This window comes from Anguilla rostrata, chromosome 1, assembly GCF_018555375.3.
Source record: "Anguilla rostrata isolate EN2019 chromosome 1, ASM1855537v3, whole genome shotgun sequence".
NCBI classification, from domain to species: Eukaryota; Metazoa; Chordata; class Actinopteri; order Anguilliformes; family Anguillidae; genus Anguilla; species Anguilla rostrata.
The window spans coordinates 39422125-39435092 of NC_057933.1; the positions used below are offsets into that span (position 1 = coordinate 39422125).

General features: G+C 40.3%; 2 protein-coding genes across 5 annotated transcripts in view; both read right to left on the reverse strand.

Moving 5' to 3' along the window:
* scfd1 (sec1 family domain containing 1) overlaps positions 1–8061 on the reverse strand; it is a 46167-nt gene extending 38106 nt beyond the window's left edge. Inside the window, exons 1-9 of the mRNA XM_064336230.1 lie at positions 7925–8061; positions 7225–7295; positions 6796–6884; positions 6605–6695; positions 6384–6506; positions 4101–4188; positions 3492–3581; positions 1675–1730; positions 1144–1229 (exon numbers count right to left, since the gene is read on the reverse strand). Of these exons, the coding sequence (XP_064192300.1) occupies positions 1144–1229; positions 1675–1730; positions 3492–3581; positions 4101–4188; positions 6384–6506; positions 6605–6695; positions 6796–6884; positions 7225–7295; positions 7925–7955 (725 nt within the window). The 5' untranslated portion in view covers positions 7956–8061. The remainder of the gene's footprint in view (positions 1–1143; positions 1230–1674; positions 1731–3491; positions 3582–4100; positions 4189–6383; positions 6507–6604; positions 6696–6795; positions 6885–7224; positions 7296–7924) is intronic.
* A 3539-nt stretch (positions 8062–11600) lies between these two features.
* Positions 11601–12968, reverse strand: part of ttc6 (tetratricopeptide repeat domain 6) — a 72417-nt gene continuing 71049 nt past the window's right edge. For 3 of the 4 annotated variants that reach the window (XM_064336311.1, XM_064336318.1, XM_064336297.1), the window contains exon 31: positions 11601–12513. In XM_064336311.1, the coding sequence (XP_064192381.1) occupies positions 12380–12513 (134 nt within the window). In that variant the 3' untranslated portion in view covers positions 11601–12379. The remainder of the gene's footprint in view (positions 12514–12968) is intronic. The other variant, XR_010330151.1, reaches the window with a different exon arrangement.

Consider the following 12968-nt stretch of genomic DNA (forward strand, 5'->3'; position numbering starts at 1 on the left):
CTCAAACCATTTAAGTAAACTTAACTCTTGGCTTATATAGTGACACATGTACCTATGGGAAGCATTACACCTTGTATCTACAGAATTGCTTTGGATAAGTGTGTATAACCTGAAGTGACGGGGAAAATACATTTTCTTTACGGTTTAAATTCAAAGAAAACTGTAACGGGCCACATGGGCAGAAGAGATAGAGGAGATGAGATAGAAGGGCCAGCAGAAGCTTGCACTGTGCTGACACTTCCCTCTCCCACTACATAGAGACAGCCATAATAAAGGCTCATTCAGAGAGGAGAGTGAAATGCCAGCTCTCTTTACAGGCAAACTAGCTTCTGCATTATTTTAATAATACTACTTTGTATTTTCACTATTTTCTCAATTTCGCACATTTGTTCTCCATAGGCATGTCCCAATCTGAAATTGTAAAAAATGCGTCCTTCTAAGGTGCTTTATTTCAGTTAAATTGAAGGCAGCCACCAACCACCAGGTGGGATACCCCATAGGTCCTTGCTTCTTACTTCAGTTAAAATAATGGCAGCAGAATACAGCACAGCAGCAGTTGCAGTGGCAGCATAGGAGCTTGTTCACAAGTGTGAGTACACAGTGAACTCGATAATTTGTTGTAGCTGTATCTAAAAAGTACATTCCAATTATTTAATACACTGGAATAATGTACGTAATGTTTTGAAGCCTCGATGAGCTTCCCATGAAGAAGCCAGCAAACTTGCTACTAATCGCATTACTTTTCTGTGATGTCATCCAATCTTCGAAGTGTGTCTTAAATTCGTTGCCTTTTGAGGTCCCTTTTCCATTAGGACACTACCTTTGAAGGGAGCCGACTTATAGGAATGCAGGCAGCAGGCCATTGCCTTTGAAGAACATTGTCTAATCTGACAGCGAAGCAGCAAGGAAGCTGCCCTCTATTTGAGACAAAGTGTCTCAAAATGTCACGCCCCTGCAAATTAAACACTGTTCATTTTCCTTAAAGTTAAGTCTTACCAGGTTCTGAAGTCTGCAGAGGACTATATGTATGATCAATCATGTATCATAGAAAATGGACTTTACAATAGCTCATAATTGCTTGGGGGCACACGATAGCCGAGCACTGTGCTCTTGTCATTGATTAGAGAGAGAGCGCTGACACACCTGAACTGGCCGGCTCCCATGGTATCACCGGTGAACAGGCTGTTCCGGGCATCCCTCAAGTTCTCCCGCAACTTCTTGTCCAGTTTCTGTGGTGACCAGAGGGGTTGGGTTCAGCTTCATCTCCCGCATGGCAGGCCATGGAGCCACAATGGCCACCCCACGCGGGAGATGCAGCTCAGAGGCAGGAACAAAGAGCAGTCTGTCTGGACTGGGACAGCGTGTGCTTCGCCACCACAAACATCCATTAAGGCTCTGGATCAGCTTTCTCACAGCATTCCACTGAACATAAAGAGCGGCAAGCCATCCCCCCCAAATACCGGAGGGGGCGGGGCCGGGGTCGTTATATTACCAGTCAGCGGCCTTCACCTTCAGCACCTCAGAAGGGAAGTGCAGCCCTGAAGCTTTCCTCTCTTTCACAGTAATGCCAGTGAGAGCCACCTGACAAAGAGGTCCTGTGTGCTGTGCTGCCCCCTCCCTCATTCACAGGCAGTGGGAAAAGGATCTCTTACGGAAGGGAAAGCGCATTCTTACCACAGCCACCATCTCAGCCGCGTTCCCTCTCGGACAGCGGATTATGGGCACGGCACCTGGAGGGAAGGGACAAGAAAGAAGCTAAAGTCTGTTGCACAGAGGCTTTCACAGTAAGGCCTTCTGAGTGACAGGAGTCCCCATGTGATCTGTGGTGAACGAGCCTCTGTGACTGACTCAAAGCAGGCAAAAGACAGTCAGGACACTGAGGGGACAAATGCACAGCTTCACACAAATGAAGGAAAACATTACATCCGAAGATTACTTTTACATTTCGGCGTGCTCTTATCCAGAGGGACTTTTACATTTCACAAACAACCCACTTGTACAGCCGCATATTTACTCATGCAATTTAGATTGAGTACTTGCTCAAAGGGACAACTGGCAGAGCCCCACCTTTCAAACCTGTGACCTCTACAGATCCAGTTCCCTAACGACAGCACAACACTGCTTCACTGTTTCATACAATGGCAATAGCTAAAAAATAAAAAACTACAACAGTGTGGGAAGGTAGGAAAGATTCATTCCAATCAACATTATCTCACAAAGCCAAGGCATTGCCATGCTGAATAGCACACTCGACCTTTCCTTAATTCAAACCAGCAGTTTTTTAAATCACTGTTTAAGATTGCTGTCCAGAGCTTAGTCAACATGCAGTTATCTTTAGCCAATATTCCGCTATGCTCAGTCACTGAGCAGAACTGTAATGATCACATTTCAAAATAAATCGACAAATCTGGCTGGCTGGTCACCCAGCTATTCTGTGCCATTGGGAAGAACCCAAGGGCAACAGCAGAACAGCAAATGTCCTTTACTCCATAACACTATTGCCGAATATGATCAACAATCACTCACAATACATCTCAAAAGAAGACCACAAATAAAAGCAGCCTTTCTCCAATGCTCCCTGAAAATGACATCAATGCATTCACCACGAGCATACACCACGAGAGAAAGCAGCAAGACGTCTAGGATATTTAGAATAAATTTAGGCCAAATGTTCTAAAAATATGGAAAAAATATTATGATATACATAATACTCCATTTGGGATAGAAACGAGAGTTGTGTTACTAAATAAAGCCAGCAGTACAACAATGCATAAAGGAGCCCAACAGTGGTTAGAGTAACATGAATATCATTTCTCTACTCTGCTGGAGAATTTACTTGGTTTAAGACAATCTTTTTAGCTGTCCTTTATTATTTATTCTGGTTCACAACTGCCTTGTGCCAGAGTATAAGTTCCCTGCCCAGCCACAGATGAGGGATCAATTCATCATGCTAACACAGTGCCATCCCCTTGTATCTACTGACCCCTAGTGTTCAGAAAGTCCATTGCAGTTTTTATCCAACGGTCACTTTACAGCTGGTAATGCATTGAAATCTTGGGATGTCTGTGTATCAACCAAATAGCCAACTTTAACCTCGCTGTACTCAGGACTTGGGCCGGTAAGAAACAGTCAGCCCCAATTTTTTGTGGAAGCACTGACTGGCTGCTTGTGAAAAATCTATATATTCTGAGTGTGCTGTCCATTTTTCCTTATGAGCTAACTGGCTAGTCAGCACTGGCTATTCATAACTGTGCATGCAACCGCAGTCTCTCCCTGCTTAAATTCAGATATGTTGTCACCTACCTCTCATTCACAGTAAAATAAGGCAAGGTCACATGCAACAATGTGCACTGGCAATGTACAGCTCTTATACAGGCAAAAAAGCAGTGACATAAAACGGGAATTGTGTTTGCCCCAACCATAATATAGAATATGGCCCAAAAGAACTCTGAATATGAGTGATAGAGGATGGCACACATGGTTGAACTCACCCAGAGTGACAAAGAAGCAGAAGAGACTGTCCACTATTGTGTCCATGATGATCTCCATGTCTGTGTCCATGATGTCAGGCTTATTAATTGCTGAAAGTTGAAATGTAAATTAGGTCATAGAATACAGTACACTATGACACAGGCAGACAAAAATCATCACCCTTTTTTTATAACTCCTTTTGCTACACTGCCATCAAATCTAAGAGAAGAAAATATACTGTGTACCAATCAATAAATTACAATACTTAGTGGACCAGGCAGGCACCCACTGTGAGCTTATTCTATTATTTCTGTTCAGGTGCCACAAGAGAAAAGGATATAAAATCCACATGGTTTCAAACCCAGCTGTAGGGTACTGCTCAAAAACATAGTGGTGCTATAGCAGTCATTTTTCTAATTTCAATTTCAAAGTAGGAATATGATGAAGAAATTAAACAGGACACATATTCTCCATATCATTACAGACATTTAATTTTTAAACATTCAACAAAGCTTGACTTGTGTTATATCTGCTTGCAGTGAATTTATCATAACCATACTTCTTTGAAAGGCTAAGGGTTTGTTTCAATGATTCACATAATATGCTGAACAGGGCATGAAAAAACCTACCATGGTAGGAAATTAGTTCTTTGTTTTGGTTGCACAAGACAAACATATCATCCTCCAGCGTGATGAAGTTCAAGTACTGATCAAACACCTGAAAAAGCAAAATTACAGCTTTGTTATTTTCAGCACACACCAGGGTCCTTTCAGGTTGAATGGCAGATTGGTTACTCTTTGGCATCTGTTCAGTGAACCTATCAGAATGGCAATTTCAGGGTTGCTAGGTGACTGGTGGCCATGTAAGGCACTGTTCCACTGTGTCAATGCATGCCATTGTCTACTGGCGACCCGGGCAGCCCGACACGGCAGCGCAACGCTGCCCAGAGAAGGATGCTTAGGACGGAGTGTAGCACAGTGGGTAAGGAACTGGACTTGTAACCGAAAGGTCACAGGTTCGATTCCCGGGTAGGACACTGCCGTTGTACCCCTGAGCAAGGTACTTAACCGAAATTGCTTCAGTATATATCCAGCTGTATAAATGGATACAATGTAAAAAAAATGCTATGTAAAAAAGTTGTGTAAGTCGCTCTGGATAAGAGCGTCTGCTAAATGCCTGTAATGTAATGTAATGCTTTGGCCAGTGGAACTATCCACACCCCATCATGCAGCACTCAACTTATAGAGGATATGCACATGACGTCGCAGGAAGTGGAAGTCACTGTGACTACACCCACTGAGTGGCAGAAAGACTACTGAGTGGCAGTGTTAGCGCTCAGCTTGAATGCCGTGAAAACACAAAAAACACATCTAAAATGGGAAAGAGCCGTTGTGCGATTGACTGTACAAATAGATTCAACAAGAACTCGGAGCTATCTTTTTACAGACTGCCGAAAGCTAAAGAAAAGAGAAGCAAATGGATCGCTGCAATTCGCAGAAACAACTGGAATCCAGGCACCAAAACATGGATTTTCGGTTGTTCGGTTGTTCGGTTCATTTTGTGTTAAGTATGTTGGATTTTTGGGTAAAATCATAACTTAAGTTATGTAGGCTACTGTATTGACACCCATCAATTAAATATTCAGCATCTTTCATTTATATTCCGTGTAACTGTAAAGTTTTTGTCAGCATTTCTTAAAAAACATCCATGATGATGAGCCTTGTGTTCTACAAACAAAGGGGGGATGGTTAGATAATTTATATGCTTGGCTAGCTAACACTAAGGTACGATTTTACCCAAAAATCCAACATACCTGACACAAAATAACAACCGCAAATCCACGTTTCGGTGCATGGATTCCAGTTGTTTCTGCAAATTGCAGCGATCAATTTTGCTTCTCTTATCTTTAGCTTTCGGCAGTCTGTAAAAAGATTCTTGTTGAATGTCCATGGACCACTGGTTCTTTGGTTGTAAGGATCACTGTCGAGTCCAACTGTCTTTAATTTAAGCAGATGATCGTTTGTTTTATTCCCGGTTTTGCAGTTTCCTCTACTAAAGGCAGCCATGTCGCAGCATGTTTTGCCACTCAGTCTGACTGAGGGGGCGTATTCCGGTGGGAAAGTGACGTCAATGCATACCCTCTATTCTTCGCAATCAGGCACCAGCAGTCCACTTGTGCCTGCTGAGTATCAGCTGTACCTGAGGTGAGCCAGACGCAGGTCCACAGAAAACTGACTACAGGTGAAATGGCCCCCCAAGTTATGACAGCTACTTTCCTGCTCCCAAGCAACTATGATAACCGGGTAATAGGCAACAAAAATAAACAATGCTGCTTTACTTTTCAAGGAGTACAGAGGATCACTATATAATCTTGACTGCTCCAATAATAAGCACATGTGCTGAGTGACATCATACATCTATTTACAACTATCTATTTACAACACAAAATAAAAAGTTCAGTCACAAAGTTCACATATGCCTGACATCCGGAAAAGTTTCATACTGCTCTACATAGTTAGCTAATTAGAGACACAACTTAACAAATGTCAGGCTTTCCAAAGCTAGCTCATATGTTGACATTCATTTTAGCTTAGGCGTAAGCTCGTACACCCTCGTAAGACGTACAATGTATCTGTCTCTGGCAGAGATATGATAATCGGTGAAACCAAATCACTCCATGAAAAAGCGCAACCTGAACATAGTAATCCTGACTTTGTTGCATTGAATATCTAATTCTTAAAATCATCAACAATTTCGTGACGCAAATCTTCAGTATGGATAGACATTTATTAAGGATTCCACAGCATCAAGCCATTGGGGAACTGGCTCAAAGGACAGCCCGCTCACACCCTCTGACACCAGCACACAAGTGTAGGGGCAAAATTGGCATCGACAGAGAATCAGTGACAGACCTTAGTGACTTGGTTCACAGCATTGGCTCCTAGAGCTGAACTGGCAATGTCTTCCAGTTTGCTTCTGGAAATTGCAGAGATGAAATTTAGGTAGTAAGACTCGTACATCTGGTTCCGAAGGTCCTAGGGGACAGAAGAGAAATAATAATGAGATCTCCCATCGGTTGGGTTTCCATAAATTCACATGCACTGTGTGAGCTTGCACTGAGGCGCTTATATACCTGGCATATCCTCTGGATATTCTCATCTGTGGGCAACACAAAGTAGATGGCAGGGACATCTGGGATAGGATCTCGATCTGAATGGAGTAGTCTGTGACACACCATAGTATACATCAAATAGCGATACATACAAGCATCTTAAATGAGAAATGCCATCTAGGAAAGCTTGTCATTCATGCTTAATCACTCACAGGTGTAAAGTTATGCCCATGTCTCGCAACTCTTTGACAGCCAGCAAAGGAGAGATAATGTCTTGGCCAAACCTGTCGTAGATTAGTACCTGCGAACATAACAGTAAATAAGTTATGCATATTCCAATTGAAGTTTCACAAAAACAAATCCACATTTTGTCCATACATTTAATCTTCCACCTGGCTATGTACAGGGCATGAAACGTGTAGCTATAATCAAGGTTTCATACTAGACTATTCCTGAAAAATAATTACTTGTCTCGGTATTGACAACTGTTGTGGTATGACTGCTAACTCACTCTTACTCAACGAACATTCACGTGCAAGTACACTAGAATGTAAGAGTTGGATCCAGATAACAGCCCTTTCACAGTAGATTTGTTATTATTACCGGTAAACTGTGTAATTAGACAGGAGACAATTTGCTACCTTCCACACTGGCTCAGCTGCGGTGTTTTTCATTGGAGGGGCATTGAAATTCAACATCCGCTTCAGGGCAGCTGAGGAAAACAAAAAATGTTGAGTATGAAGTACTGTAACAGACTGAACACTAAGCTTTCGCTTTCTTACTAGCTAGCTACATTACTGTAACGAACTAGAGTTGTTACTTTGAAACATGGAATGGTTATTATTACCTGTTTATTCACATCTGCCTGAAATAAGGAAAAGTTTCATACTGCTCTACATAGCTAGCTAATTAGCGACACAACTTAACAAATGTCAGGCTTTCCAAAGCTAGCTCATATGTTGACATTTCATTTTAGCTTAAGGCGTAAGCCTCGTAGCACCAGCTCGTAAAGAACGTACAATAACTAGGGTTCGATGTAATCTAAGGGGAGCAAAGATACAAAGTTATGTTCGTGACCCTGATGCTAGCTTGACAGTCTGTCGGCCCCAATTATAATCTTGTAGGAATATTCGTCAGACTGATAACTAATGTTATTATTGGCGAGCTATTGCTCCCCGTATAATCGGAAAAAGGGAGTTAGCTGACGGCGCTTCCAAGTTGCCCTGACGTAGAGGAGGAAATTAAATGCCTGGTTTTACACCATGATTCTTATTCGCTGGCGACATAGGCTCACACAATCTGAAGTGTGTGAAATGTAAAAGATGTAAAACCTTAACAAACCTGTCTGTTTTTCCCTGATGGAGGCAGCCATCTTTGTATTCGTGTGTCGACGACTGACGAAGCGGCGGATGACGTGGCAACCTTTCTGCCTCTGTCACAACTACACAGAGTGGGAGGAGTATGGCAAGCTGTTTTAACATTTAATCGCTAGACTGGATATGTATTGCAGATATCCGTAATTAAATTCTTCCTAGTCAAAATGAGCATTTCAGATATCCACAAGGACATTCTTCCTATCCACAATTGTCATTTCAGATATCCACAACGTCATTCTCCTAGGACAAATGACGTCCTTTTTGCCATTCATGTATTTCAGATATCCATAACGTCATTCTCGATATCCAAAATGAACATTCTGGATATCTGCAATAGAATTCTTGCTAGGAAAAAGCCCTATTTCAGATATCTACAAGGATTGAATAACGGATATCTGCAATACATATCCAGTCTAGCAATTAAATGTTTATACGGCCACTTATACTTTTTAAAGATTTAAAGATATCTTAAATTGAATTTTGACTAGGAGAAATAAAGGTTTAGATATCTTGAAATACAATTTCTACTAGTAAGAATGTAATTGCAGATATCTCTAATTACCATTCTGACTGGTGAGAATACAATTTTGACTAGGAGAAATGCTATTATGGATATCTAAAATGTAATTACTGATAGGAGTGTGGTTCGATTCAATGTTAAAACGGCTTGCCATAGGAGGAGGGAATACTCAACAGTTCCCAATCCATTGCAATTGATAAATATTTAACAAACCTATATGATTTCTGATCATGAATCAATTCCTGTTGCTTGCCAAGCTGTAATTTTATTGCTGCATGTTATGAATAAAAAATCAAAAATGAGCATCACAGAATGAGGATAATAAAATAAATGTACAATTCCTGCCACAGCAAAAATAAATAAATAAACAATATGCTTAAAGAAACTCCAGAGCAAATATATTATGCCTCCTGATGCTGTAACTGTGTACATTACCTGATTATTCTTTTAAAAAATGATATTACTGCACTCAAGGAAAGAGGTACTGGCACAATATAAAGCCCAGTAAATATGTCCAGTAAATATGAATAAACTCCATAAAATAAATGTGTTTATTGTTATGGTTTCTGGAAACATAACATCTCCGTAAAACCTGCTCTGAGGTTATTTTAAGTGTGCTTTCTTGATTTAGACGAGAAACCCCCAAAATATCCCTTGTACCAGTTATTGTTATGCAATACTGTCACAAAGCAATTCATCATTAACATTTTTATCTATAATAGCTTTCATTGCTCATAAAACCAGGCCAATTGAAAAAATACACTAAAGCTGAAATTATTTATATTTATTAACCTGGATAGTTAACTATCCAATTAATTTGTTGGCTTATATGTCACAAGTAGTGACACAGCAAGGCTGATTTTGAGGAGAAACAACAGGATGAAGGGGGAGCAGCAGACTCTGTCCAACAAGCAGACCTAGGTCTGTGGGGGTCACACCAAGCCTAGAGCTGCAGCATCCTGCTTTCGGAGTGCCATACGCACATCCATTACATCAACACCAGCCAGCTCATCATCTCCTTTTTTGATAAAGAAAGTACACCCCATGAGTGATATAGGTCCTGTACCCAGTCCATCCTTTATTTGAGGAATTCAGAAAGATCCATCCCAGCTTGGAGTTTCTTCCTCTTAGGGTTGAAGATACTGGGAGGAGCTGGGGCAAAAACCACAATAACTATTTGGGATAACCAAGCAGCACAAAGTTCACTTTCTTTAGAAGAGACAGCCTTCATCTCAGTTGCTGGTGAACAGAAACGAGCGGAAAACTATAAGGAAGCATGTGCTAAACTGTGACTGTGCAATTTAACAAATTCTGTAAATGATATGTACCCAATTGGGTCTTGCCTGTCCCAACAAAGGATATGCAAAAAGAACAAAGAAGATTTCCAGGTGTGAACTTAAGCAATCTTATGTACGAAGATGAATTAGCGCATGCAGTCAACGCTGCTGGAAATGCCTGCTCCCTTTGTGCCTCTTTAATGTTCATGTATGTACAGTATATATCATACTCATAGGCCAGAGTTTTTACTCTTTCAGTCACATATGTGGGCATAATCTTAATCTAGCATTGTCATTAGGTTTCACAATTAAACATGCCAGAGCATATTGGTGCTGTCAGTGATCATGTTGCCATTTTCTTCAAGATTCCTCTTAAAATGCCCTCTGACAAAGCCGTCCGGACGGTGAAAGCCTGCACTGTAACCCTGTACTCTACAAATCACTGTAATCTACAACAGATGTTTTTCATTTTAGTTTCACAGTTCCCATGCTTTCTTTTCTCTCCTCCATATCCTCCATAAATGTTGATCTATTGTTGTTAAAGGTTTATGGTAAATGTGGATCTGTCATTGATTTTAATGTAAATGCTAATCTATTTTTGATCATCACAAATATGCAGAATATACTGCATTCATCTGTGTGCAGTGGACCTGGTGTATACTGGTGTTCAAATACTTTTTTTTATTGACATTCTGTATATGATTACTTTACCTTATCTCTCTGTGTTAGGAAAATTAATTGCTTATCAGGTATTAACTCAGTGCCTAGGGGGACCCACGAGGATATCAATAGTCAAGTTTAAATCCCTGTGGGTCATGAACTTTAGGAAAACTGTGACCAATTCAGCTGCCCTGAATAACAGGGTTACTCCTTCCAGGCAGTCACCTCTACCCATTCAGTATATTTACATTACATAACTCAGCTTATCCAGAGCAAGCTTAGTGAAGAACATCATTGATAGTTTCAGGAAATCAAAAGGGAGATATCACAGAGAAGACACAATAAGTGTAATATTATCCTAACAAACCAACAATTTGAATTGTAAAAAAGGAAAATACCACAAGTTATCCACAAGACAAATTCTTACACAGCTATACCTGCGACATTACCCTTACAGGAAATCCAAAGAACGAATATGAAATTACAGGTCTGATAATTGTATATCATTCTGGTTTGAAAAGAACCACATCTAGTAGCGGCATTAGTTGACATTAATCACTGTGCAGATTTACATTTTTTCATGGAAAGCAGATGTATGCATTCTCAATTATCACTCTTAAATTATGGTCTATAAGGAATATGTTCTAAAAAAAGAAGTGAGAATCTGTAAGTTACAACTAGTTTAGAGCTGTACACCCAGGTGTTAAATCCATCCATCCATTATTCCAGCGTGCATTGGGCGAGAGGCAAGAACACACCCTGGGAAGGCTGCCAATCCATCGCAGGGCACACACATTCACTCACACACTCATATCTTTGGGCAATTTAGTGTCCAACCAACCTGCATGTCTTTTGGAGAAAACCGAAGTACCTGGAGGAAACCCACGCAGACATGGAGAACATTCAGAAAGGCCCAGGCCGGATTTGAACCCAGGACCTCCGTGCTGGGAGGCGACAGTGCTACTCACTACACCACCACGCTGCCCCCAGTTGTGAAAGCGATTTACATTTCAGTGCAAATAATGGGTCATATCAAAAAAACAAGCTTAATTTCAGCATAATATGCAGTTACACAGCATTGTAGGGCAGCTCCTTTCTTTCATTAATGCAGTTCATGTTCATCTTTGAATAACAGCAAAATGCCTGAAATCTGAACGATTGTCAGGTCCCCTTGTCAAATATAATTTTATTTAACTTAATTTAAAATAAAGGATAAATAAATACTTGTGTATTGTAGTGAACAATGATTCCATTGGCTAAGAAGACCAAAAGAACTCAAGAAGAAATAAACATTGTAAAAGTAGTAGCTTTTTTAATTGAAAACATGTCTCAGTATTTCTTTTCTAAATCATGATCAAAAGTAATTTGTGGTCTAAAGCAAGAATATACTCTTCAAGTAACTTCAATGCAGCTTTTGTACTGTAACATATTTTCAGAGGCCAAATTGATTGATTTAATTGCATTTATTCACCATAATAAACATAAATATTAGTTTTTAAATCACGCTGTCACTTGTTTCCTTGAGTGCAGTGGTCTCAGGTTTGATAAGCCATAGTAAATTGTTCCAACTGAGAAGTTTATTAAAACTAATTTCCAGAAGAAACAAAATTTAATAATATACTCATATAAAATCTCTGGAGGCATACAATAATTTTACAAGCTTCTCTGCAGTTACATGAGGTGTATTTTCTTGCTTTAGACCACAAACCCCTGAATATCCCATAACAGCCATTGTGAAGCCAGCTGGTCGTCAGAAACATATAAGTATCTAATATACTTTCACTGTGCAAAAACTCCATCTAGGCCAATTGTGAGCTATCCCTATAAAAACACACATCCAAATTGATGGACCGCAAGACAGATGGATAATAATAGATGGATAATGTTTTGAATGTGTCCATTTTGAGCCTTTTGTCTGCCATGGGGATCCTGGAAGAAAGACCATCGCAGGGACATGAGCCCCTCAGTGTTCTTGGGCCTCTTGCAGTTGCAGTGCCATCTTGTAGTCTGAAATTGCCAGCTCTGTCAAGCCCAAGTGACCACGGACATCTGCACGAAGCTTGTATGCCAGAGCATTGTTAGGCTGAAAATGGAGAGCTAGAAAAATAACATAACATTGATGTAGAATAACTACATTTGTTCTGTTTGATTCAGATTACTCTGCTGGACAGAATAGTTGTAACTTTGTATTTTTATACAGCTGCAAGGCATTATAATGACACTGCGGAGAAAATGCCAGAAAAGATTCTGATTTGGTCTTATCACCGTCAGAAGCTGTAAATTCAACAGATTGCTGGAAGAAACTGAAGCAGATTCATTCTAGTCATTCTATTTCTAGGAACAGTGATTTCAGCGCCGACATGGTAGAGTGGTTAAAGAATTTGGTTTGTAAGCAGATTGAGTACCTTCATTTGGCATGGGCCATGGGCACGTTACTTCACCTAAAACATCTTTACTATGAATTGGACACAATTGCAATATTTAAGTCTAACTTAAAAACGTAGTGAAGCCTATAATCAGTTATATTCTAGATTCAGAGCTGGAGAAGCCTG